We start from the raw sequence: 25,346 nt of genomic DNA on the forward strand, positions 1-25,346 counted from the left end.
AATTTTTTACTCTTTTATTGTAGAATTTATCGAAGCGGAGAGGATCCGCACCAGTTTCGTTGGTGCCGTTAGTACGCGGTGACGAGCATGCGCCTCCTGCTGGCGGGGGGCAATGTACTACCAGCGACTATGCTTTGCGCCGCGGCTCGGTACCTGTGGACGTGGCACGTCACCGCTTCGAAGACGACGCTCACCTAGAGGCGAGTGTGCCGCCGCCTGCCGCTGACCAACCGTTTACACTCTGGCACTACCAGAGGCGAGGTTCGGCTCCAACGGATCTCCCACCGCTTGGCGCTGCTGGCGAGCGCCGCGAGCTGCTCACGCGGCACACTAGTCTCAATGGTAAACGGCGTAAGAAACAATTGCGCAGACGGAGCTCGGGCGGGCCCGAAACCGTCTGCATTGGCTTGGAACCAAACGCTGATTCCTTATCTAGGTTGCTGATGCAGAAGAACGACGTACCCGACACGCTGCTGGCTCGGCGTCGGGGATCGCTTCCGATCGAAGTTCTTACCGTTGGACATTCAGGTAACGCCAACTTTCTTTCTCCCGGATATCCTCTCATGATTGCCAACTTACTTTTTTATTTCTTACTCAGCAGTATTTTGACGGTTGCCACTTCAGCCTATTTGGGGGCCTGGACATCGCCGTCCAAAGTGCAATAAGGACCAACGCTATTGACTGACGCATCTATCATGAAACGGTAGCTAGATTATTCGATATACAAAACAAACATCATTCAGCGACACAACAACACAAATGAGGAAGCCAAATTTAGGTAATTAACGATAAATGTTACTCATAAGTACTCGTCATGCTAAACTATCTGGATTCGGTAGTTCAGTGTTAAAAATTAAAACGTTGTACGTGAATGAGTGAACTTTTGCTGTCTATGTTCCGAACTGTATTTCATTCTATTAATTCCGATCGTAGGCCGTAGCGAATTTCGTGCAAATGCAAACTATTTGGTAGCTGACGTTTTCTTTGGTTGCGCGAAACATCCGTCACTTCACGCACATCTCTGCTCATGTGTGTACATAACGAAAAACAACCAAACCAAAATGCTGGATCAACCCTGTGTGACTAATTTACGAAACTTTAAACGATTACATTTCGAACGCACCTTGAGTTCCACCTATATCTCAACAGGGTTTCAGACGAGTTTACAAGCATACGATTTGTTTATCTATACACAACTCTTTGACAACTAATTATACGATGGCTCACATTTCACACATTTACTAGGTAACTGACTACGGTACATTGTGTCAAGAAATCAATTGTCTCCGATCGTTATTGAAATGACTGTTGTGACCCCTGATGATGTGGTGGCCTGAATTTCTTGGGCCATTCGGTAGTTTGAACCATTAATGTTATTCTTTAACAATTTCTTTATCTCACAGCGAGATTTCGAATTATTTAACGACGAATTAAAACTAGTACACACAGAAAAAATCCTAGAACAAAGAAGAAGTCTCCGTAGTTGCCATAACAAGTAAGAGATATAACTGTATTGTGAAAACTCAATAGCTGTTTAAATGTTCAAAAGTTTTAATTTAATTGTGCTGTAATCGTACTATCATATTGTATGTAGTAGTTAACTTAGCGATGATTTTCGTCGCATCGCGCATCGATCCGAGGAGCACACAAGATATACCACACGACACACGTTATAATTCCACTATTTTTAGTGATTTGTTTAAAAATCGTTTGATTTTGGTTTCGCTTCTACCAAAATGTAGGACGACGTTCACGATTTATGCGTTCGCATTGTTTACGCTTTCGTTTAGAAAGACTCGATGATAAAAATGTAAGTTTGGACGAACGAGCGTCTCGAAATGGCGCGCTAACCGCGATTTCGACACGCTCGGCAATAAAAATGTACCATTATGTAGGACCATACCGTTGAACTAACAGGGTTAATTATAAGAGGTGTTTCCAAATAAGACTGCTTAGGAATGACATTTAAGACGGTTTTAAAGCCGCGGTGATCGGGCGGAGGCGCACCTCGCTTTTCGCCCGCTCTCGCGCGGCGTTTACGCTTAAATTTAAACAAGTTCAACATGAGTACTCATCCGTTTGTTGAGAAAATGGTTAAAAAATTCATGTTTGTAAGTTATGATTGACGACGACAAAATCAAACATTGTTCATTCTTTTTGAAAATGAATATGTATAGTATGTAATTCGAGAAAACCAATTTTATCGTTTGACAATGATTTGAATATGTAATTTATTATACTAAGTGAAAAATAATAAATTTATTGGTTCAAAAATTTAATCTCATTGTGTGTGGCTTTGCTGACCCACACAAAACATATAAAAACGCTAACAACTACAACAGTATTATTTTGGTATTAGTCAAGCATAAATAATGTCATTCTTATCACTTCCTTAAACAGATCACTAGTTCAAACAAATATCAATCATTCATATTGGTATTGAATAATATCATTTTTCTAATCGAGTGTAATGTGGACTGTAGTTGAAACTAAAAGTCAATGATTGACTTCAACGCACTATAGGTAGCCGCCGATCCGCCTAGCAAGCCAATGAATATCAGCTCCCAAAGGTAGACTTTGATGTAGCCGGGAATGTGTCGTTCCGGCCACAACGGACTAGACTGATTACACAACCGCATGTAGAAGAACGGAGGAAATACAAACGTCAACAGCGTTATCGTCGAGCCACCGACCAACGCGAGAATCTTCCGGAATGAGGGTACCGTTTCGCCTATTACCACCATTGCTAGTATCATCATCGTCCGCAGGAGACATCTCTTCCAATGATAATCTGTTCAAATAATACAAATATTACAAAAAAATATGAAACTAAACTGTAGCGATAAGAAGCCGAACTTACATCGTGGGACTTTGAATATTTCTTCCAACTCTTGACTAACAGGATTAATCACAATGAGAAAAGCGAGAATTAAATGGACAGCCATCAATACATTCGCAATGGTAACCAATGAGGTTTTACTCAAAATCATTGCAAAATTCGGCGTGACCGCCTCGCCGTAAACGAAAAATCCACCGATCGTTAAAGGCAAATACAACACTAGTATCACTACAATATAAAATATAAGTAAACAATAAGACACTTAAATTTACGAGATAAAAATTCACCTGAAAATGCAATTATTACGCTCGTAGAAAATTGTTTTTTATTCTGCATGTCGTTCTGTATGGTTGGAAATGTTGATGCCCCACCAAAAGCGAACAATAAAGTACCGAAGGATATAAAAAAGTCGTGAAAACCGTGCACTTGGTGCACCACAGTCTGGTCATTATTTAGCCCATCCATGACAATTTGGGTGAAAAACAAAACGCACGCGATAGCGGTCGACAACAGGGCACCAATTCCAACAACACTAAAATATTTTTATGTCTTTTATATAAACCTTATTCTAAAGTGCCTGTAATATACCTGAATTCTTTCGGAGATCCCAACCACATAGGTGGAGTTAAGAGTACGGCAATAATCAAAAACCAATATGTCGGATGCAAATCCGGCATGTAGCTGCTGAACAATTCGCGAAATATCATCGACGACAGCAGTAAATAAACCGTGCCAGCACCGAAGAGGGTGATTTGAATGCACCCGGAGACCATCACACGTCCCCACGTCCCGACGGCACGTTGTGCGATGGTCGCGTAGGGAGTTCGCGAACGCATTCGATGTTCGGGAAATCGTTCTTCCAGAATTTCCCAGCAGGCACCAAGGCACATACCGCCATAGCCGGCGTTGAAGCAGAACACTACCAGTAATATTATTCCAATCCATCCTGAATATTAAATATCAATATGCAATTGTTATCGAACATGTACGACCATTAACTTAATCAGATTATATGAGTAAGTGTTACAGATATCACTTAGCAAGCTGGTTGAAGAATAAAAAAGTTATTGCTCTTTATACTGTCTTTGTCTTGCGGTCATGATAAATAAACAAATGTGTTGCGTCTTACTCTCTTGCGATAATAAAGTTATTTGTGTCAATAGTGACATAATGTTTTATTAGCATGAGTATGTTAAAAAATTTACACTAACACATGAAATGAAATCTGGACTCGAGAAACATATGTTAGTAATTATTATTTCATAAGAGTACGTGCTTTCATTTGTTACTAACACACATTTTAGAATCACCGCAATAAATGTTTCAAAATTACCTGCATCAACAATTGCCCGTGGTAATGCTAAAACACCGCTGCCGGCCATTTCGCCAGCGATAAAAATAGCTGCCGAAAGCACATTTAGCCCTTCTTTATCGTGTGCTTTTGCCGTTTCGCCAACAATACTAATGTTTCCCCGCGAACTTTCATTTCCATTTCTCTGCCGACCATTTCCTGTCTTAAAATTGACATTTTTATAAAATCAAAAAAAGGTTGGGTTCTTTTTCTTAAATTCCTTGAAATTTACTTAAAATTTAACTCTTTTCAAACTTTGAACACTTTTACTCACAGCATTATAATTTCTTAATCCATCTTCAGGATCAGCCGTCACTTGCGTCCAAATAGGGTCCCGCGAACCGGAAGTCGCGCTATAGTTACGCATTATTACGCCACCAGTTCCTTTGTCTTGAATGTTATGATGTTATAAACCTTCACATACTGTAAGATGATGCTACCTGCTGGGTGGTCTCCATGAGATAGTCGAAGATAATGTTTCAATTAAAGCAGTGCGATCGCACTGGCGACATCAAAGTGTTTAATGACCCGGTCACGGTGAGTCGCAATCGCGGTCTTAACGCATTGATAATTGCCGCTAACGCGCTGAGAAAAGCATCAAAAATGAGGCGCGCGTATACTATTTACACATTGTCGGACGTAATATGTAATGAGATGGAGTGACGACTGTTCGGTAGCAGATTTATTCGTGCCACTGAGAGCGAACACGCTCAGCAACTAAGCGTAATTAATGAATCCGGTTGGTGCGCGCAAAGTAAGTAGGGGATTAACCAAAACAGTGGGATCAGCGCGGTAATTTAACTATCGCCTGGACGCGGTTAAGATATCAGCATTTAATAATATCGTTTAATATCTTATGACTGAGATATTGTAAAAATTGAAATAATGTGGGCGATGATGATGATGCATCATGAAATTATAGTTTGTAAATACATTGCGAAACTAATAATTAACTGATTACTTGAGTACTTAGGATACATTATCGTGCATTAGCAAATATTTATTTCCATGACATATGTGCATATTTTAATTTTATTTAATGTGCATAAAAATCAATTTGAAAGTCGTATCTTGTTTTAATGTAGGCAACCATAATAACGCCTGTACGCCTTCACAGGCAATGTGCCCGCACGTTCTTTGCCTATACAATAAATTATGCCCATGTTCAAATTGATCGTTTTCACATCAAAAGTCGTATTTATTTATCTAATTTCATTATGTATGCATCCATCAATGTCTTTGAACTTTATTCACAGAAGTAATTTCATTAATTTTGTCTCCCTCACCCCAATTTATTTCAACAAGCATATCCTTATCTTCGGCGTTTCGTGACATTCAGAAAATTGAAATTGTCACGCACGAAGCGCCGCGCTGGCTTCGAATGTGTCCTGTGGCTGAAACAGCCGCAACCGCTGTAGCAAATATGTTGCCGTGTTCCGTTGTTTAAAATCCCCTGTTCAGCTGTGATGAAAAATTAAACATTTAGCTTCCCCCTGACGGCTCCTCGCATGAACAACAACGTGCTAACCCCGAAACGTCGCCGCCGAAGCAATAAGGTGAGCTGAAAAATAAACCACGATAAGATAAAGATCCGACAACAGGTGCTCAAATTCCAACCTTGCATTTGTGCAAGCACCAATATCATTTACTAATAATCATCATGGATTGTCATCCCCTCTATAAATCATCGTACATTTGTAATTATCTCACACTCATTACAACAGCACTCAGTCAGTCTACTCACTCCACTCACGAATGCAGGCGTCATTGGCGGCTGAGTAACCTTTGTAACATTTTAGATTTCAGCCAAATTTTAAGCAGACTCAGTTAAGATGGATGTGAGCCCACAGGAGATTGAAAGTTTGCGCTCTGCATTCCTTCAGACAGTGGAAGCAAGTGGAGAATCAGGTAAGATAAACAAGTTGACAATGAACATCTGATTACAAAATCATTGTTTCAGCTTACCATCCAACTGATTTAAATAGGGTTAGAAAAGATGATCAATGGTTATCTAGATTCCTCTTACACTGTGAGAAAGACCAGGCTGTGACCATTACAATGATGAAGGAGTCACTAGAATGGAGGAAATCTTTTAAAGTTAATGGTAATTTTTATTGGACTAGTAATGTAAATATTTTAAATCATGCAATCTATTTTGTTTAGAAATTTCTGAGCAAACTGTGAGAATGGACTATATGGTCGAAGGCGGCTTTTTCCCGCGGGGTCGTGATAAGGATGGATGTGCCTTGTTAATCTTTAAGTGTAAGAAACATGTTAAGGGTTCTAAAGATATGGATGAAGTTAAAAGATGTGTGATATACTGGATGGAAAGAATGGAAAGGTATAAACATACACACTAACAATATTATGGAAATGAATAATCATTGTGTTTACTCAATTATAGGCAGGAGAAAGGTAAACAAATAACAATCTTCTTTGATCTGGAAGGATGTGGCCTAGGCAATATGGACATGGATTTTACTAAATACATTATTGCCCTCTTCAAGCAATACTATCCATACTTCCTCAACTATATAATTATTTATGAGATGTCATGGATTCTCAATGGTGAGTAAAACTATTCATTATTTCTATTTTGTGATATGCCAATGCAAAATTCAAGGCTGAATATTAATACAAAGTTCGAGCTAATAGGCTTGATAACGGCGTAAAATTATTAATCTGTGTTCGATTATCTGCGTTATTACGACATTTTGAATGTGGCTTATCGAAATGAAACAATGAATAGAAATTATCAACGCGTGATTGTATTTTGTTTTGGTCAATGTCCAAATATAAAGGAATCAATAGCGTTACAATGTATTGAATTGAGATTTTTATCTGTTTTAGCGGCTATTAATGTTATTAAAAGCTTGTTACCGCCAAAAGCCGTCCAGAAAATTCAGATGCTGAAAAAAGCGTCTATCCTGACTTTCGTGCCTGAGGATCAAGCGCTGAAATGTTGGGGTGGCAAAGACGATTATGTGTTCAGTTTTGTTCCTGAAACTAGGGAACAAACTAAGGAAGATTCCGTTGTACAAACACCAAGCAATAAGAAGGTATTGCTTGTTTAATTTTAAGTTTTATTACTATGAAATTTAATTGGTCGGTTTTATTGTCCATGGTTTTATGATTGTCAATTTTCTTAATTAATTGAATGTTGTCACGAATCGAAAATAGCGCATCGATTTTGAATTGACGGCGCGTAGTCGCGTAGGCCCAAAGGGGCGTGCGTGGTGGCATTTGCTCACTGCAATGTGCCCAACGCCGGCAAGCGGCAGCAGTAATCAATATTTCTATCTCGGCGCGTTTGGTGTTTCAGGTGCACTTTGCGGCAGAGCATGGTGACCAAATGAATGACAGCAACGTGTCTTGGGATAAGGAGACGGTCGGCGGTAAGATATCATAAAAATTAATTCATTTGCCATAATTATTAACGCAATTTTGCTGTCATCGTAGATGGTGGTGTTTTGAGCATCACCCCGTCGACCCTCCTCAGCTTCACTAAGGATGGCGATGAATACGTCAGTGTTTTGGAGATCAAAAACACGGATCCCAAGCAAAACATATCGTATAAGGTATTTATGAATTAATAAATGTAATTTTATTCTAATTCATTTAAAATTTTGTTCATAGTTGAAGACAAATGCACCCCAAAAGTTCAGGGTGCGTCCTAGTGCCGGCGTGCTAGCACCTGGTGATAGTGCCAACATTTCGATATATTTGCTGCCGGCGTATCAAGTCAGCGGATTGTCAAGGGACAAGTTTTTAGTTATGAGTGTACCTGTTAACACCAATCACATGTCTACTAACGAGTTGGGCGATTTGTGGAAGGTAAATAGAGTTAGCAATTCGTACTTGATTTATTGATTCATTTTGTATTATCTATTGCAGAATACGTCAGACAATGTGACTCAACATCGACTTCGCTGCGCCCAGTTGTCAAACGAACGCGACATGTCGCGAAACGGCTCGGCAGTACAAATTCCAAACGAAGGCGACCAGCTCGTGAAGCTAACCGCCTCTGTCACCCAGTTGCAAGAGTGCCAAAGCAAGCTGCATAAGTCGATAGCATTTGCCCAGATGCTGCAAATTATTAACCTAATCCTCCTGCTTGTGATTGCCTTCGTGCTCATGTATGCGATGCGCGCTTCTGCTGGTGATGAGCTGCCGTTGGCCGACGACGCGTCCGCAGGCTGCTATCACTCGCAGGAGCTATAACAATAGCTGCCAGCCGCGAGCCCGGTGGATCCGCCACCGTCGCAGCCGCTGTCCGACGCTGTGCTCGTGCACTTTTGTTGGACATTTGTCTATGTCTGCTGTCTAATCGGGAACACTCTCTTTGGATGATCAACCGGTCTCGCTCGCGATTGTCTTATTCCACAGCGCGTATCCGCATACGCGTAGTTCTTAAATACCTTAAACCCGTGCTGGGATACACAAACGGGTGATTATATTTAAAGAGATATTACTATTATCGCGCTACGTAGAAAAGTTGCCAAAATATTTTTAAAGAATCAATTGGGTTACGTAAACAGCACACCGGCGACGTAGGAAGTGAGAATTAATAAGTCAAATGCCACAAAAACTATCCGTACTGATTTTTGTATCGAGTAAATTAATTTTTATACACGTGCTTTATTTGCTTCGATTTCTATTATTGCATAGAATTTAGTCGTAACGGGAACCTGAAATTGTTACATGACGTGTACATCACAAACTCTGGGTTTTATCATTAATGCTTATCATAAAATCAATTAGTTGAAGTTATTAATATGTATAGTTATTGAAACAAAGATAAACAGAAAAACAACTTACGCTTACATTTTCAAAGTACTAATAATCAAAAAACGAAGAGCTAATCAATTGAAATATAAAGTGCATGAACAATCCTTGAACTGAAAACCAAACAAACTAAACTCTGTACGTGATGTCACATTTTGTTAAACTAAAAATCATGTTATTCTATTAAAGTCATCTGTTATTATTATTAGGTTTGCGTTCATGTATTGCACCTCATTATTGTCAATGATCATCGCTTTAGCGAGTTGTATTCCTTTTTTGATCATTCGCTGGATTTATTATCGCGTTGTGTTCAATTAGGAGTTATGTGCATTTGTCATTTTGTATAACAAGCTGCGTGACTTCTTAATCGAATCACAATAGGTAATCATTTACGCATGTGTGAGAGGAAGTTATTGAAGATGTTCCTGCTTGTAAACTCAAGGATGCGCTTAAAGTTAATTAAAAAATAGCTGTTATTTACTTATATCAAATGCGCAGACAGTATTTGGGAGTTGTTTTGACAACTTCAGCGATATTTCATGAAACAATAAGCTCCAAACTTTGTTTACGTTTGATTAGTGGTAAATATTTTTAAAATTTTGATATTGATAGAGATATCTTTCGTTTTAAAGCTTTACACAAACTTTAAATACGATAATTTGAAACCGAAGCTTAAAATGAACAACAAAAGAGGTGGACATGATAAATTATTTTGCAAATGCTTGAATGCTTAACTAAAGAGGAAAGTAAGTTGATTTATTGTGTTAGCGGATAGGTCGTTGACTTAAGGAGCGCCTAATGATCGTCTATAGAAACAGGTTTGCACAATCAAAACAGATTCATCTCGTTTTTTATAAAAGTACATGTATTGCAAAATTATTCTTTTTTTATGAAAATGACACAAAGGGTTTCATTTGAAACAAAACAATATCGCAGAATTTAGTCGGTAGCATCTTCCTTGGCAACACCGAACGGTGTGTCCACATCACGCGCACCGCAATCAGCGATAACCACATCTTTGCTCGGCTTGTCACGGCCATCAGTTGGCGTGGATTCAATCTTGCGCACGACATCCATACCCTTGATAATCTTGCCGAATACCACGTGTCTGCCGTCCAACCAGGTAGTTTGTTTAGTGGTGATAAAGAACTGCGAGCCGTTTGTGTCTTTTCCAGCGTTTGCCATCGACAGCCAGCCGGCGCCGTAGTGCTTCAGTTTGAAGTTCTCGTCCTCGAATCGCTCGCCGTAGATGCTGCGGCCGCCGGTACCGTCGCCCTTAGTGAAATCTCCTCCTTGGATCATGAAGTCCTTGATAACGCGGTGGAATTTGCTGCCTTTGTAGCCTTCGCCGGCTGGTTTGCGAGCTAGTTCAAAGAAGTTCTTGGTGGTTTTTGGCACGGTGCTTCCGAAGAGACCAATTTCAATGCGGCCGGCAGGTTCGCCGCCGATAGTGATGTCGAAGTGCACAATCTGCGTGACTTTTGGGCCTTTCTTTGCTTTTTCATCGGCAGATTCACCGAATGCTGTGGATGCCAGGCAGAGAAGCCCGCAGGCCAAGAAGAACTTGTTTCCCAACATGTTGTCGGCGACTAACTAAAAACAACGTATGGAGCGGGACTGATTTTATTTATAAGAAGCCACGCTCGACCACTGTCAAGTCGACGTCGGCGTCGAAAGTCGAGAGTGCTCGATGGCTAGAATCGCTTGAACCATCAGCAGATTGCGGTAGGTAGGCGGATGATCCAAACGAAATAGACTACTCTTTCGTTATGAGTTAGAGTGAGCACGCAAATGCACGAACTTTATCGAATACACGCAAGCTCGACACTTGCTGAGCTCTCATTGGTGTAATTTCGTCATGACGTCATTGAAATGGAATACGTAAAAAAATTAATAAAATTAACTATAAGGCCTAAATTTGTAAGTATTTTGTTACACTTTGAAGTTGATATAATTCTATCTAAAGAACTATCTAATTTTTGATGCTTAACTTCTTCTTTAAAATCTATGGAATGGTTCTAATAGTAGGCTTTGGTCATAAATATTTGCTGTGAATGTCAATAGTGAATTTATGGTTGTGCTGTACGCGAGATTCAAGTAAAGCAGGCAAGCGAAGCGAACGAGCCTCCGGCATCGCGCGTTGAGTCGTCGAACCGTCGCATCACGTTGGTTCGGCATCGCACGGCTAGCCTGCGCGTGTGTCGTGCGCATTCGAGCCACCGCCGCCAGGTGTTCTGGCGTCGTTCGCGTCGCGCGCGCCTAGCATTTCGACGCGGCAGCTACGAGCGCTACGAGGCGGCCGTCTCGTCGCATACAGCCGCTGGCCTCGCCATCTCTGATTATTTCGTACAGACGCTGCCATATTCGATAACGCCCTCACGGTCAATCTTGGAGTTAAAAGGTATGTTGTTACTTCTTGTTTTAAACCGCCTCCGTGGCGATATCGGTCGATTTTCGTGCAAATTGTGATCACTACAAGGGGTGCGGATTGTTTGCTCGCGGTTCCATCGGCGCAAAACGCCGAATATGCGGATAAAATGGAGGAAACGAGGCGAGTCGGTCGCGCGGGCTGTGCGTCGCCTGTTGTGCCGCCATATTGATGACAGCGCCGACGGTGCTAATTTCGAGAAATTTTTCGACGACATGCCCCCTACATCCAACTTCGTCAAGTAAACATGCAAAAGATTTAATTTCAAGATGTTCTCCGGGTCTTTTTTCTCCGCGAAACCGATTGTACATGCATGTCGATTCTATTTCACGGACGGGCAGTGAAAATGGCGTCACCACCAATGCCTACTTCATGTTCCAGTGCGGTTATACGTCGGGCTCGCATCACAACGGACGCAACTTTTCCGCGACGCGCCAAACCTCATTTGTAAACGTAAACATGTGAATAAAACTAGCTTTGTTGGATATTTATGCAGCCTCCAAGATGACGACCCAATTCACGACCACACAAATTAAGTTGGAAGGCGTTGAGACGTCGGAAAACGTTACGGAGATTCAGTCTTACTTGGAAGGATTTCAGAAGGAGATTGCTGGCGGAGAAGGCACTATTCAAACAGTAACAGGTAAATATTTACACTTATTGAATTACATTTTGATTAACATATTTGTACTTTCCAAAGTTGAAGAGGCAGATGGAGAAGCTGAGGAAGGTACTTACTTTGTTGATCAGCAAGGTCACTACTATTTCCAAGCAAAAGGTGAGGCAGAGCCTGTTATGACAGTGGTGCCTGGCCTGGCTGATGATGATAATGGTGAAGAGTTCATTATCAATCCAGCAAATGTTGAAGATGGTGAAAATGAGCAAAGGATTACTGTTGTACCTGCTGGTGCTGATGGTGATGGCACCAATGAATTAAGCTATGTTTTAATTGTTCAGCAACCTGAAGATGAAAAAGGTGACCAGGGTGAAGACCAAGACATGGCTGGTAAGAATAAATGTTTAAAAAGTTGTATAAACATATTGATTGTTTTGTATTTTCTGTACAGTGTATGATTTTGACGACGCGGAGGATCCTGGTACCGCCGAGGATGAAGAACCCGAAGATGACAAGACGAAAATCGTCAAAATTTTTCCTAGAAAATCGCAGGTGGTTGCTCAAGCTCACATGTGCAACTACTGTAACTACACTAGCCCAAAGCGCTATCTACTCTCGCGACACATGAAAAGCCACTCCGAGGAGCGACCGCACAAATGTCAAGTATGCGAACGAGGATTTAAAACGCTTGCGAGTTTGCAGAACCACGTGAACACGCACACCGGCACCAAGCCTCATCTGTGCAAGTTCTGCGATGCGGCTTTTACCACATCCGGTGAACTCGTGCGGCATGTACGCTATCGGCACACGCATGAAAAACCACACAAATGTAACGAATGCGACTATGCGAGCGTGGAACTGTCCAAGTTGAAGAGACACATTCGGTGCCACACTGGTGAGCGACCGTATCAATGCCCGCACTGCACATATGCCAGTCCGGACACGTTCAAGTTAAAGAGACATCTTCGTATTCACACCGGTGAAAAACCGTATCATTGTGATCAATGTGGAGCGAGGTTTACACAGAGTAATAGTTTAAAAGCACATAAACTTACACATAATGGTAAGTTTTATCAATAGTTTAATTTGTTGACAGATTTTAAAATGTTTGTTTATATTGTTTGATTAGTTGGCGATAAACCGGTATTCCACTGTGAGTTATGTCCAACAACCTGTGGCCGCAAGACCGACTTGCGCATACACGTGCAAAAGCTGCACACATCGGATAAACCGCTTAAGTGTAAGCGATGTGGCAAGTCATTCCCGGACCGCTACAGCTACAAGCTGCATAATAAATCCCACGAAGGTGAGAAGTGTTTCCGATGTGAGCTGTGCCCATATGCCTCGATTTCTGCGCGGCATCTCGAGTCGCACATGCTCATCCATACCGACCAGAAGCCATACCAGTGTTCGCAGTGCGATCAGTCCTTTAGGCAAAAGCAGTTGCTCAAACGCCACCAGAACCTCTATCACAATCCCAGCTACGTTCCGCCCGCGCCCAAGGAGAAAACACACGAATGTCCTGAGTGTGGGCGCACTTTCCGACACAAGGGTAATCTCATTCGCCACATGGCGATACACGATCCTGAATCATGCATGCAAGAACGACAATTAGCGCTGAAGATGGGGCGCCAGAAGAAGATTCAGATAATTGACGGACAACAGGTTGAGGTGATCACTGGTTTAGATACGGATGAAGAGGAAGAAGAAGAAGACGAGGAGGAAGAGGAAGAAGAAGAGGAGGAGGACGATATGATGGCTGTAGATGCCAACGATGGGCAGCAGTACGTCGTGCTCGAGGTGATCCAACTTGCAGATGGTGAGGAACAAACGATGGTTGTTAGTGAGGGTCAGTCGGAATTGCTGACTGAAGAAATGCTGCAAGGACAAAGCTTAACCGATCCGGAGGTGATTAAAGCCATTCAGAATGCGAGAAGAATCACAAAGACGGAAGTTATGGAAGAAGACAAAAAGCTCGGAGTCGCGACTGACATGGAGACTTGCTTTGGATTTGATGTAAGTTGCTAATATTTTAAATTATGAACTGTGTATTTTAATATTGCTTTCTTTATTGCAGGAAGAAGAAGAAGAGGAGGAGGAAGAGGACGAAGACTTGCATGGCAAGGAATCAATCACGCTATTGGGGATGGACTGAACATGAACTTGAACCAGAATGAATCAGATTTGATCATTTTTAAACATTTTTCTTATTACCCTTAATTTTAGTTTCTACCAACAGTTTCTCTTCTATAATAATGTATTTCATGATAATTTCATGTACAGTTGTTAGTAAATAGTTGTTAAAATGTTTTTGGAATACGCGACGAAATTCGTTCTAGACAAAATTGGTACAATCGATATTTTATCATGCCTTGGTTGCATTAATCTTGTTTATATGATGTACTGCGAGTTAATTGTGCATCGCGAATTAGTTAATTGATAATGATAAGATAAATTGTAAATTTATGAAGTAGATGATGTTGCTTTTATTTTTAAAGCAACTTTCAGTTCTAATTGCTAATAATTGAATAAATTATTATCACACGAAATCATATTGGTTTGATTTTTTGTATTGTCAGTTGGCTATGTTCCTATTTGATTTGTAATTAATTGTCATAGTTTGTAAACGTATTGTGCATGCTGCGAAACTGGTAAATGTTTCTTTACAAAGTTTGAACTACCATTATTTAAATAATGCATTTTGCAAGTTTATGTTTGTAGTAACTAACGATCATTTAAATCATGGCTGGCCAATCCCAGGCCCGCGGGCCACAATGTGGCCCGCCAGGACATTTGAATTTGCCCGCCGCAAAACCCAAAGTTGGAACTTTTGTATATGTATAAGATTTTATGTATGAATGGCCATAGTCTGTGGCCCGGTGCCGCCGCAATCTAAAAGATTTTGCCCTCCAGGAAAATCCATTGGCCAGCCTTGATTTAAATAAATTCAAATAAGTTTGGCTGTCAAAAAGGCAAGTGAAGCATGTTTGACATCATGGCCATCTTGAAAATAGTTCGATAGTTTAATACATCAGCGAATAGGCGTGATTGTCGCGTCTGTCGCATCGAATCTCGATACGAAACGAGAAAATCGCCGAAATCTGGTCGTTTAAAACCTCACTGAAGAGAATCTAAGCCTTCATCGCATCTTATCATTAATCTATATATATGTGGGGCAGATAAGGTTTTTGTAGGACATTCCGGGAACAGGTAAGTTGCTTTCGCGTGACGTTTGTTTTGCATACAAACTCGTATTGGGAGCAATAACACGCTCGATGATTAATCAATGATTACACATTGAAAATACAGTCGTTAATGCAACTGCGACATTTCCTTTGATTTATGCAGTTTATTGCACCAAATATTAACCGTTTTTCCTTTATTTTATAGATTCAAAATGATTGAGATTACAGTGAGAACATTAGACTCTCAAAACCACAAATTCAATGTGGATGATGAGGTAAGCTAGTTGGTTTTATTCTAGAAGCATTGTGATATTAATTGGTTATATTTTCAGTTTACTGTGCTACAGTTTAAGCAGCACATTGCTAGTACTGTGAATATTGCTGCAGAGATTCAGAGGATAATCTATTCAGGCAGAGTGCTGTCAGATGAAGCCAAACTGACTGATTTGGGTGAGAAATTAAATAGATTCATAGTTAGGTGAGATTATTTTATTGGTAATTTGTTTGTAGATGTGAATGGCAAAGTAGTTCATTTAGTTGAGAGGCCACCTCCCAGTGATAATCCATCCAACAATGACCAGCCAAACAGACCTGCAAATACCTTACCTCCCCAGGCACAGCAGCAAAGATTGCTGGGAGGCAATACAGTGCAGTACTTGGGTTCAATGGCAATACCATTTGAACCTCAGGCATTGGTGCCACCGCCGCCCAACTTTCGCCTGGCGGCCAGTAGGTTAGCTGTAGCCAGGCGTATGTTGAGACATGCTGAAGCGACGATTGCGTGGTTGGAGAACCCGTCACAGCCACGAACACAGAATGATGATGTTCAAGTTGAAGTTACACCAGTTTTTGAAGCGAGAGTTATCGTTCCAGCTTCTTCAAGCGAAAATATTGACGAGAACTTCATGAATGCTGTTCATTCATCTCTTTTAAATAATGCTGAAAACATGTAAGTGTTTGCAAGGATAGAATAAGAGTAATATTTAATTATATGTTTAATACACAGGCCTGTTAACTCAACAATGGACCAAGCAACTGAGACAACTTCAGCTCAGGAAAACACCGCCGAGCCTGAAGGTACACAGTCGGCCGGTTCGTCTCCGGAGGCGGCTACAACTCCGTCCTCAACTTCGGTTGAAGATTTAGCTGGCCCTAACGCAAATCCACCCACCAATGCCAATGCACAAGAGTAAGTGTTGTTATTCATAAATATTGTTGAAAGTTGTAACTGTTTTGTTTGTGTAGGAATATTTCAAGAACCTCTGAAATGGCCGATTTGCTTGATACTCTCGCACGTTTACAAGCACGTTTTGCGCCATTTTTGCAGCGGTATCAAACTTTTTTGCGTGAAGACCCTGTACTGGATGGATCACGCAATCGGCGCGATACTGATAGAACTTTCAACCGCGTTTCTGAGGTGCTGCATTATTTCAGTCATGCCTACCATTCTTTAAGTGACATTATTTTGCGCGTTCGGTCGCCGCCTCCAAGGCGGCTGGTGTGCCGTCCTATTCTCATTCAGCAAACAGCTGTTGTCCCAGCTGGTTTTCCCATTCAGGTTGAGGCTCAGATAAATTTTTCATCTGATCTCCCAATGCCGAATTCAACCAGCAGCGCAACGCAAACAGCTGGTGAGAGTGTTCGCTCAAATGCGACTAACAACGTTAATACAGAGTCTACTAACCCTGGAGCTACGGGTAACAATGGAGCTAATCGCACCTCCAGAATGACGATTCCTCACTTCGAGTTTATGAACAGCAACGTACATGTGCAGTCGTTTCCAATAAGTATTCGCCCAATGCGTAGTGCATCTACTCCGCGACCAGCTACGACAACTGCGACTCAAAATCAGGAAGCTCCTACGTCAAACACTGTACCAACAGACAATGCAAACGCGCAGAGAGGTGCCAACAATCCGAATGTAGAGTTTTTCATGGAGGTTACACCCGAAAGCATCACGATTGATTCCTTGGAGTCATCACTATTAGGAGCAACACAAACTGATGGTGGTACACGAGGAACAAATGTGCCCCAACCAACTCCAGAATTTATTCAGTCGATTATGCAGATGGCTGGACAACTTGTTAATCGCGGCGCATCTACATCAAACATTTCTAACATCACTGTTCGACCTCCTCAAGCGGCGACAACCGAGGCGACTACAACAAGCGGTCAATCTACTGCGCCTGGAACGCCTGGAACTCCTGGTCAAAATGGTGTGCCTGGACAGAATTCGCAGGCTCGCGGTAACACACAAACTCATCCGACAACGGCTACGCATACACGTAGCACTGCCCGCCCACATGTACACTTCTCGCAGCATGCCATTCAAGGTTTCGACCCGTTTCTTCCATGCAACTCGCATCATATCATGCATTTAAGGCGACCCAGCACTCGTGCTTCCACGAATAACAATCAGAATCAGCCAAACAACAATAACGTGAGGCCACAGAATGGCAACACACCTACTAATCAAGTGAATCCCGTATTAAACTTGGTTCAGGGATTGTTGGGCTCTCTGCAAAATATGTACGGACGAAGGGCTAGTACGCCAAATACTGGCGTACAGACCTCAACTTCCGCACCGGCGAGTACTACGACGAGTAGTGGACCGGCACCTACTCTTATCGGTAATAGTGCTGAGGCTACTATTCAAAACTTATTGCAGAATACATTGTTTTCAGGTCTTTCAACTTTCATGATGCCCCAAAATATGGTAAATATTAAATATTAAAAATCAGTAATTCCATTAAAGTCTGTCTTTAAATTGTAGGGCTCTAATGATCCTAATTCGCGAGGACCTACAATTGCGCAGTTGTTGCAAGAAGCCGGTGATCAAGTCACCGGGGAGGATATTTTCAGCGATATACTTATGCTATTGTCGCAAAATTTAACTATTGGGTATGTTTTTGATTTTCACTGCTCTTTTACAGTATAATATCTAATATTTAATTATTTTAGAGATTTGATGCATTTGCACACCGGACGATTAGATCCGCTGTTGCGCATTCGTAACGAAATTCGTACGTTTGTTGCCGATAGAATCTTAGAAGGAAATGCACCTACCCCACAGAACGTTCAACGTGCTGTAAATAAACTTTTGAATGAAATGCAACCATTCCTCGATAACTTAGTAAGTTGAATGATTAAATTATGATTGGACTAGCCTTACAATGTGTTTTTTAGTCACATTTACCCGTACGTGACGATATTGACATTATACGATCAACACAATTACTGCTCCGCAATCGCCTACCGAATGCAATTAATCTTGCTGTTTCACATCGGCCCAACTCGATGAAGGCACTCATCGACCACTTGAAGATGACTGGTAGGCATCTGTGTGCGTTGATTCTGCATGCGAGCTGTAACGGCCAGCAAGGAGTCGAAGACGTGATGAATCGCCTTGCTGCAAGCTATATGGATGGCATCGCTCCGGGCCTGCAACAGTGGACACAGATGGAAACGCGCACACTTCTACACGAATTTCTGCTGACCATCGATGTACCGACAAGTGCCTTGCAGCCCTACATTGTTAAAACGGTTAATAGCGTTATCGCTGAAAATGAGGTAGAGTAAACCACTGCATATTAAAGAGTTGGGGTAGAATGTTTCTATAAGATGTATTCGATTTTGCAGCCTATGGATGTAGACACTGCACAGGCTGCGACTGAAGAAGAAGCAGTATCCAATGTTTTGGGTGTGATTGGTTTGGATGATGCCGAAGATGTTCCCGCGGTTGTGATTGGATCAGAGTCATGGCATGGACAAGTACCACAGGTATGTCTATGAAAATGATTATTTTGATGAAATTAATATTTACATTTTTATCGTTTAGGATTGGGTTCCTCTTATCGCCAGGGACACACAACGACAACGACGACAAAGTCAAGCACCACTTAGCGATGCCTATTTGACCGGAATGCCTAGTAAACGCCGCAAGGTTGTGACGAATAATAAACCGCAAGGCACTCTTCCTCATGTTATATCAGGTAAATATATAAACGTGTTGTAAAGGAATAGTAATAATGTAATTGCGTTGTTACAGAGAGCATTAGGCGAGCCGTAACTACGACAGGAAACGTACCAGTTGCAAATTTAGATGCAGTTGCTGAAGAAGCTGGCGCCGATTTGTCGATACAATCCGCCTACCGAGATTTGCTGCGCACCAGCGTCCAAGCGAGTATCCAAGATAACGAGGATTTTACGCCGGAGCGTTTCCCTAACGCGTCGTCATATTTTAGTAAATCTCAATAAACTAATTAGTATTATCTATCTACTGCGCCACTAAGTTGATATGATAAATGGCTAGTTTTGATTTGTACAGCATTTTTCAAAAGTGGAACAATCACCTCTTAATTATAATCACTTTCAAACATAATATTTCAATATTTAAATGGTAGTGCTACTGATGTTTTGTCAATATCTTAATTTAAGCATTGTGTTTATAAAAATGTAACTGGTGATGAAGCAAAATGGGACATAATGTTGGTTTTTAAGATGCAACATGCTACTATACATGTAACAACGCTAAATAAAGTTGATTTTTTGTTGTTTTTAGAGTAATAATTTGTTTCATTTCGAAATAGACACATATAGACCATAACTTACCTTTCAAATCCACACGAAATATCCTACAATAAATTCAGCTTTTTCAGCATCTGGAGTTTTTATGGATCCAATACAGGACGAAGAAATTCTTTTTGCAGCTTTTTAAAGTTTCGGTGATAGCCCAATTTAAACTGTTACATAATTAGTTAATAACTAATGCATTAAATAAAATATAGTTTAAAAAACTTAAAAACACGCTTTTATGAGAAATCTAAATAAACTAACATACTAGTGCACACAAACTGACTTACACTTAAGTCACATGATTCAAGTGCATTTAGACATTGTTTTCGTTGCACTAAAACACATAAAAGATGTGCAAAACTTTCACGCAAGTTTTTTTACGCCAAACTTTCAAAATTGTTTAGACAAGTATTTATCCATCGAAGTTGGTAAAGTGTGCCGTGCCGGTTACAAACCAGCAAGCAAACAAACATACATGTGAAGCTAATAAAAGAGTGTAAAAAGATATAAGAAAATGCATACAATTTTTAGTCAAATTATAACTATGTATTAAAACGGTATCTTCATAAAGTTCTCCTTAATAATAAATAGTGAAAGTTTCAATTTTTATAATTTCTTAAAAAGTGCAAATAATTAATACAAATATGGCGGAGGCGCCTGGCATTTTAATTAGTAATATTAATTCTTTTAATAACTAGTAATATCGATAGAGAGGCTTTTAATTACCTTATTTACTAAACTTGTTACTTAACAGCTTCAATGGTTAACCCTGTGGATGCATTTAAGTACAGCATGCACTTCCAGCTCAACTTAAAACCCGATTATCTTAGAAACTAATCAAGATTAACAAGAACAGAAAACGGCATTGTCTTTAGCATCAAATTCTTAATAAGATAAGATGTTAAAATTTGTGTTTTCTATATAGTGAAAAACAATTTTGCGACGCAATTTTCTCGAAAAGTAATAAAGTTACAAAAAAACTTTTTGTATTTTGTTCATGCCATGATAAAGATCTATAAAATGGCTGATTCAGTTTTCTGATTTTTTGAAGTTGACAAAAAACCATGAAAAATTCTGAAGAGGTTACACTTGACTCTTTTGTGACCCAAAAATTATTTTTTATCTTAGAGCCAAATGAAAAACGCCAATCAATAGAGAAATTCAAGGCGATGAAGGATCTCTATTCAATTTTTCGATACCACCATTATTTTGGAAAATTCTGGTGAAAATCGGAACTGACAAAATTAAACCACACATCGGATTTTTACCAAACCTACCACACTGATGAGAAACAATGCCAGGAATTCAATAATCTTATTTTGGTTGCGGTGTCTTAATTAGTTTTTGAGTTATTGACCATTTTCATATATTACATAAATGTCGATAATTAAAAATTTTAAAGTGTTAGATGATGTAAAATAGTGCTTGAAATACAAATCCAAAAACAATTTTTGTCTAGTTTAAATCGTTTGCGAGATAATTTCGTAAAACTGGATTATTCATATTTTCCATCACTTCTTACACAAAAAATAAAAATTTGAATTTTCAACTTTTTATTGCAGAATATTAAAGCTAAGACAATTTCAAAGTATTTATCTTAGTACCATTTTGTTGTCGCATAAATTATTTAGACATTATTTGGCCTATTTAATGGAACGTTTTTTATTTTAAAATGAGCAATTCAATTGTCATAAGAGTATATGATTTAAACCCTATTATGATTTTAACTGTACCTAGAAACCAAGATATATAACAAAATATATTACAAATTTTAATTATTTTTATTTCAATCTAAATTTATTTTTTGGAAAAGTTCGACCCTGCCTTTCGACATAAATAAATTTCGGCCCGGTCATTCGGGCAAAATACTAAATACATAGGGTGCATTCGCGTTGACGCTTACGCGCTGTGAGCGCTCACGCTTATAAGCACAAATTTTTAGTGTTCGAGATGGCCTATAGGCGCTTAGAATCAATAAATAAATTTCGTTCGTTTTGGATATTGTGAGCGTATGAAATATTTTGGTTAGCTTATGCTCAAGTTGCATTCGTTTTGACAGATAATAAAATTGGCGCTCACGCTTTCGCTGCCCTACCTCTGTGGCGTGAGCATAAATGAGCGCGAAGTCTGTGCTACGATCTCAGCCATGAGCGTACTTATGTGACACTCACAGCGCCAAGTCGAACGATGAAAATGACATGTAAGCACGCTCACAGCGCGTAAGCGTCAACGCGAATGCACCCATAATCAAAATACATAAACATCTCCACAATTGAAGTTAAGATGGCGCTAAGATGCACTAATTTACCAAATTCATTGTGTTTTTCAGGGAAGTTGGTGAAACTTGACTGAGTAGACAATGTTCATAATTAAAGCGCTCAAATAGCCCTGCAATATTAACTCAACCTGTGCCCATTAATTGTATTGTGTTATTAGCAAAAGATTCCTTATCGATTACTTAATATTCATGGTCCCAAATGTCAAAATAATGTAATTCATTATCATTTTAAATTTTATTACATGTTCTGTCCAGTTAGTCTGCAGTATCCTCTTAAGTTTTCCAAATTGGGTAATTTTACAAAGTCCCATCGATAAATTTGAATAACCTTACCGGAAGACAAACATGTTAAAAACGTGAAGACCCGCCAGAATTGGTAGTAAACTGCAGAAGCCGCATTTTGCAACGACCACGATGAAGGGCGAAGATCTTCAAGCTGAAATAACGAATGACCATAAACAGTAACAATGCGGCGAACGCCGCTGAATACCGTGGCGAATGTTGAGTAAAGTATTTGTTGCATACGCCATTAGCATAGTATGTAAATCAAGTTTATACCAGAACAAGACTAACGCGAACATTGCGCTCGCCGCCATGTAACTGCCGAGCACGGCCGCCGCGCAACAAAACGACCAGTCGAAAATAAGTGCATCTCCGGACCGAATCATCGCACACAGCATGTCCAAGATGTACGTGTGCGCACGTTGATAATGCATTAGGCGCTCTAGACGAAGGAGACACGCGTATTTCATGCCTAATTGAAAGGGTTTCGTTGTACGAGTGTCCGCCCGGGCAACGGGTCTGCAATCGTACCAGATCGGAATGCTGAACGGCTTAATTGAATATTAATACCGCGCATCTTCGTAAATCGAATGGAATCAATGGTGGCTGCGCATTCGGCCTTTCAGCGTTTATTAAGCGCTCCTAAACGCAATGATGAAACGCTTGTCATACCGGTCGGGCTTGTGTATCGCTCCGTTTGATTACAAGCATTTCCTGTCAACCGCGGACGGATTAACATAAGCTAAATAATGCTCGGCCATAATTAGGAGGATACCACCGCACGAGTCAGAAGTAATTCGGGCGCACATGCCAGCGTGATAATGAATGTACTACATTTGAATAATTTACACACGTTGCTCCGAGTCTCCATGTCCCACAAATCATTTAGTCAATACAATTAGATTATTACGAGGCGCTCCATTCAACAAATTATTTTTGGTGGTTCAATTTTGTCTAAATCAAGGGTCCTGAAAAGGTCAAACATCCGGTCGGCGGATTTCTGCAGCGCCTCCTTTTCGGTGTCTGTGAACGACTGCTTTATCAACTTCTTGACGCCATCGCAGCCCAAAATGACCGGCAAGGACATGAACACGTCTTTGTCGATTCCATGGCGGCAGCCCTAGAAAACAAAGGATTGTATGTGAGTTGAGAGTGTATTTTAATTGAGCTGCGATAAAGTCAGCGCAGGTAGAGAAAGCTGCACTGCGGACAGATAAGCGGAAACAAAAAACAATTAGACTAGATAGACGGAAATCGAAGCGTTTATTTATTAGAGTCGAGAATTCGTTTCTCTTCGCGATTGCCTTTTCCTGTGCCTGCGAGAAGACAACGGCGCGGCCCTACCCCCGATGAATACAAGCACGAGATAAAGTCGGCGCTGATTTATTCATTAAGGCGGCGTGTGTGCGGCAAAGACACGCGCACGCCGGAATGAAAGATATCGCGAGCGCGTTGTTAAATGATGGATAAATGCCGCGGGTTTATCCGAGATATCTGAAGCCGAGCGTAGCATGTCGACCAGAGGATGTTAATTTACGTATTGTAAAGAAAATAACAAGTTCAGAATGAAAGCAGAATAGATAAACACACTAAAACATAATAATATATGTTCGTTGGAAACACAAAGAAAAACTGTACTTTTACTAATTATTATTGGTAAACTTTACTTTGTTGAATGAAATATTCTGCGCGAGAAGAAATCGTTGTGTTCGCACAGTGCATTTATGTCAGTGGCATGTCAGATTGGATAATACAGATTAGCTACTGTTCATCACCGTGGTGCGAGATGAAGGCAGGAACGGGCCCCATTGTGGAGAAGGACGTACAGCATTCGGCATCACAATTCGGACCCGACCTGCACGCCATCCAGCTCACCTGCGTCGGCATCAAGAGCGCCGCGTAATCAGATTAAAAACGTATCGTGATCCGCGCGGACTTTAAGTCCCTTCTCGACAGTGCCGTCTCACAACTCATCCACGGCCGCTTCATTTACACTGTATAATCTAATAATTTAAACTAAGTGTGGAAGGATATCTGTCAATCAAAATTAGATATACCCGTATTAAAAAAAATTAAAGTATGATTTAACAAATTTATGAAATAGATTAGAACTATTAGAAATATGGCTTTAAAGAGATGTGATGTTTGTTGTTTGGAGGAATCCGCCTCTGGGAGTGATAGCAACATTCGCCATTCATGGCTAATTCGTCGACTAAATGAGATGTAAAAGGTGAAAAAGCAACGTCCCGCGTTTGAATGGACGCGCTGGAAATCCGCAGCGAAAAAGTCACATCAAGGCGGCACTCAATTAGCTTAAGACGTGCAACGTCAGTCAGGCTGTCCGCGCGTCGCTTGTCTGCTGCGTTGAGCGCATGTTGCATTTATCTAGAGACGCAACGTCCTTTCCCGCAGATTTTGCATTACAAAACGCCATCGTTGAGACAAATTTATGCCGAAAGACTACAATGTGAAAACGCTAAATTGTGAACATTGTGCGATTGTATGACGACAATTTGATGCATTCAAACGCCGTCAAATGTTATTTATATTATGCACAACGCTTATGCGGGCGGATTTAATTCTGTGACAAATCTTTTAGCATAACTGATAGATAAGTAGACGCTTGTGGCAGCAATTCGCATTTGAATTTGACTGCATATTGTAAATTGTGCGTTGTTATTACCTTGATGTGCGTGGAGACAGTGAAGCACTCGCCGGTGTCGTGCAGAATGGCTCTAACGATGCGCGCAACGCTCAGCGCCATGCCCCAGGAGGCACACTCCTTCAAGCAGACCACTTCCTCGGCGCTGCAAAAGCGTGTATTGGAATTGCATCGCACATCGTAAATTATCATCGCACAGAAAAGCAAACAAGACTCGCGCAAGGACTTCACTTAATTAAAACCAGTATTGTTAGCATTTCTAGTGCGGCGTGTCCGTTGCTGCGAGTATATTGGTAACAAGTAACAACATGCTTGCTGCGTGTTTAAACACTTGCGGAAAATTCT

The 25,346-nt window shown here is 40.7% G+C and overlaps 7 protein-coding genes and 1 long non-coding RNA gene across 19 annotated transcripts in view; 4 read left to right on the plus strand and 4 right to left on the minus strand.

Annotated features, from left to right (window-relative positions):
- The window catches only part of LOC135794256 (uncharacterized), a 45,367-nt gene extending 43,088 nt beyond the window's left edge, over window positions 1-2,279 (plus strand). For 6 of the 9 annotated variants that reach the window (XM_065305458.1, XM_065305459.1, XM_065305456.1 and 3 more), the window contains 2 exons: window positions 24-528; window positions 599-2,279. In XM_065305458.1, coding sequence (XP_065161530.1) covers window positions 24-528; window positions 599-609 — 516 coding nt within the window. In that variant the 3' untranslated portion in view covers window positions 610-2,279. The remainder of the gene's footprint in view (window positions 1-23; window positions 529-598) is intronic. The other 3 variants (XR_010548847.1, XR_010548846.1, XM_065305457.1) reach the window with 3 other exon arrangements.
- On the minus strand, window positions 2,245-4,927 carry LOC135794262 (uncharacterized). Of its 2 annotated transcripts, XM_065305470.1 has the most exons (7): window positions 4,631-4,927; window positions 4,465-4,580; window positions 4,173-4,353; window positions 3,428-3,785; window positions 3,127-3,371; window positions 2,861-3,067; window positions 2,245-2,791 (listed from the first exon to the last, which is right to left on the minus strand). In XM_065305470.1, exons 2-7 carry the CDS (start codon window positions 4,555-4,557, stop codon window positions 2,490-2,492), a joined length of 1,386 nt encoding a protein of 461 aa, XP_065161542.1. In that variant the 5' UTR covers window positions 4,558-4,580; window positions 4,631-4,927; the 3' UTR covers window positions 2,245-2,489. The 2 variants fall into 2 exon arrangements, with proteins under 2 accessions (XP_065161542.1, XP_065161540.1); XM_065305468.1 differs by having other exon boundaries at window positions 4,465-4,927.
- Window positions 4,928-5,367: 440 nt separating this feature from the next.
- On the minus strand, window positions 5,368-6,070 carry LOC135794991 (uncharacterized). The gene is made up of 3 exons (XR_010549008.1): window positions 5,935-6,070; window positions 5,808-5,867; window positions 5,368-5,751 (listed from the first exon to the last, which is right to left on the minus strand). It is a non-coding gene; the product is annotated as an uncharacterized lncRNA (long non-coding RNA).
- LOC135794989 (motile sperm domain-containing protein 2-like) lies at window positions 5,429-9,180 on the plus strand. The gene is made up of 10 exons (XM_065306534.1): window positions 5,429-5,746; window positions 5,990-6,098; window positions 6,151-6,294; window positions 6,354-6,531; window positions 6,595-6,758; window positions 7,041-7,249; window positions 7,513-7,585; window positions 7,650-7,768; window positions 7,827-8,024; window positions 8,085-9,180. The coding sequence occupies exons 2-10, from the start codon at window positions 6,023-6,025 to the stop codon at window positions 8,409-8,411; spliced, it is 1,488 nt and encodes a 495-aa protein (XP_065162606.1). The 5' UTR covers window positions 5,429-5,746; window positions 5,990-6,022; the 3' UTR covers window positions 8,412-9,180.
- Window positions 9,181-9,819: 639 nt separating this feature from the next.
- Window positions 9,820-10,687, minus strand: LOC135794990 (peptidyl-prolyl cis-trans isomerase 5-like). Its single transcript, XM_065306535.1, has one exon. The coding sequence runs from the start codon at window positions 10,551-10,553 to the stop codon at window positions 9,915-9,917; it is 639 nt and encodes a 212-aa protein (XP_065162607.1). The 5' UTR covers window positions 10,554-10,687; the 3' UTR covers window positions 9,820-9,914.
- Window positions 10,688-11,048: 361 nt separating this feature from the next.
- Window positions 11,049-14,568, plus strand: LOC135794988 (transcriptional repressor CTCF-like). Its single transcript, XM_065306533.1, has 6 exons — window positions 11,049-11,376; window positions 11,900-12,046; window positions 12,104-12,409; window positions 12,471-13,082; window positions 13,149-14,035; window positions 14,097-14,568. Exons 2-6 carry the CDS (start codon window positions 11,908-11,910, stop codon window positions 14,172-14,174), a joined length of 2,022 nt encoding a protein of 673 aa, XP_065162605.1. The 5' UTR covers window positions 11,049-11,376; window positions 11,900-11,907; the 3' UTR covers window positions 14,175-14,568.
- Window positions 14,569-15,030: 462 nt separating this feature from the next.
- On the plus strand, window positions 15,031-19,773 carry LOC135793787 (large proline-rich protein bag6). 2 transcript variants are annotated; one of them, XM_065304875.1, is made up of 13 exons: window positions 15,031-15,229; window positions 15,410-15,479; window positions 15,537-15,654; window positions 15,715-16,153; window positions 16,211-16,393; window positions 16,450-17,834; window positions 17,889-17,920; window positions 17,978-18,105; window positions 18,166-18,337; window positions 18,391-18,774; window positions 18,844-18,984; window positions 19,043-19,196; window positions 19,253-19,773. In XM_065304875.1, exons 2-13 carry the CDS (start codon window positions 15,417-15,419, stop codon window positions 19,459-19,461), a joined length of 3,408 nt encoding a protein of 1,135 aa, XP_065160947.1. In that variant the 5' UTR covers window positions 15,031-15,229; window positions 15,410-15,416; the 3' UTR covers window positions 19,462-19,773. The 2 variants fall into 2 exon arrangements, with proteins under 2 accessions (XP_065160947.1, XP_065160946.1); XM_065304874.1 differs by having other exon boundaries at window positions 16,450-17,920.
- A 3,382-nt stretch (window positions 19,774-23,155) lies between these two features.
- Window positions 23,156-25,346, minus strand: part of LOC135793978 (L-lactate dehydrogenase B chain-like) — a 38,898-nt gene continuing 36,707 nt past the window's right edge. For both annotated transcript variants that reach the window (XM_065305098.1, XM_065305097.1), the window contains 2 exons: window positions 25,023-25,146; window positions 23,156-23,459 (listed from right to left, as the gene is read on the minus strand). In XM_065305098.1, the coding sequence (XP_065161170.1) occupies window positions 23,262-23,459; window positions 25,023-25,146 (322 nt within the window). In that variant the 3' untranslated portion in view covers window positions 23,156-23,261. The remainder of the gene's footprint in view (window positions 23,460-25,022; window positions 25,147-25,346) is intronic.

This window comes from Atheta coriaria, unplaced genomic scaffold (genome assembly GCF_025399875.1).
Source record: "Atheta coriaria isolate IRGN ID8LTWV9N9 unplaced genomic scaffold, Caltech_Dcor_3.1 hic_scaffold_6_pilon, whole genome shotgun sequence".
Lineage (NCBI taxonomy): Eukaryota > Metazoa > Arthropoda > Insecta > Coleoptera > Staphylinidae > Dalotia > Dalotia coriaria.

What these genes read in the sequence shown, in the direction of transcription:
- LOC135794262 (XM_065305470.1), bottom strand. Translation starts at nt 4,557, where the DNA reads ATGCGTAACTATAGCGCGACTTCCGGTTCGCGGGACCCTATTTGGACG. An exon ending in GATTAAGAAATTATAATGCT is followed by an intron (nt 4,354 to 4,464) that starts GTGAGTAAAAGT and finishes GTCAATTTTAAG; the next exon opens with ACAGGAAATGGTCGGCAGAG. An exon ending in AATATTCAAAGTCCCACGAT is followed by an intron (nt 2,792 to 2,860) that starts GTAAGTTCGGCT and finishes TTATTTGAACAG; the next exon opens with ATTATCATTGGAAGAGATGT.
- LOC135794989 (XM_065306534.1), top strand. Translation starts at nt 6,023, where the DNA reads ATGGATGTGAGCCCACAGGAGATTGAAAGTTTGCGCTCTGCATTCCTT. An exon ending in GGAAGCAAGTGGAGAATCAG is followed by an intron (nt 6,099 to 6,150) that starts GTAAGATAAACA and finishes TCATTGTTTCAG; the next exon opens with CTTACCATCCAACTGATTTA. An exon ending in GATGTCATGGATTCTCAATG is followed by an intron (nt 6,759 to 7,040) that starts GTGAGTAAAACT and finishes TATCTGTTTTAG; the next exon opens with CGGCTATTAATGTTATTAAA.
- LOC135794990 (XM_065306535.1), bottom strand. Translation starts at nt 10,553, where the DNA reads ATGTTGGGAAACAAGTTCTTCTTGGCCTGCGGGCTTCTCTGCCTGGCA.
- LOC135794988 (XM_065306533.1), top strand. Translation starts at nt 11,908, where the DNA reads ATGACGACCCAATTCACGACCACACAAATTAAGTTGGAAGGCGTTGAG. An exon ending in CACTATTCAAACAGTAACAG is followed by an intron (nt 12,047 to 12,103) that starts GTAAATATTTAC and finishes TACTTTCCAAAG; the next exon opens with TTGAAGAGGCAGATGGAGAA. An exon ending in TGAAGACCAAGACATGGCTG is followed by an intron (nt 12,410 to 12,470) that starts GTAAGAATAAAT and finishes TTTTCTGTACAG; the next exon opens with TGTATGATTTTGACGACGCG.
- LOC135793787 (XM_065304874.1), top strand. Translation starts at nt 15,417, where the DNA reads ATGATTGAGATTACAGTGAGAACATTAGACTCTCAAAACCACAAATTC. An exon ending in GCGTTATCGCTGAAAATGAG is followed by an intron (nt 18,775 to 18,843) that starts GTAGAGTAAACC and finishes TCGATTTTGCAG; the next exon opens with CCTATGGATGTAGACACTGC. An exon ending in TCTTCCTCATGTTATATCAG is followed by an intron (nt 19,197 to 19,252) that starts GTAAATATATAA and finishes GCGTTGTTACAG; the next exon opens with AGAGCATTAGGCGAGCCGTA.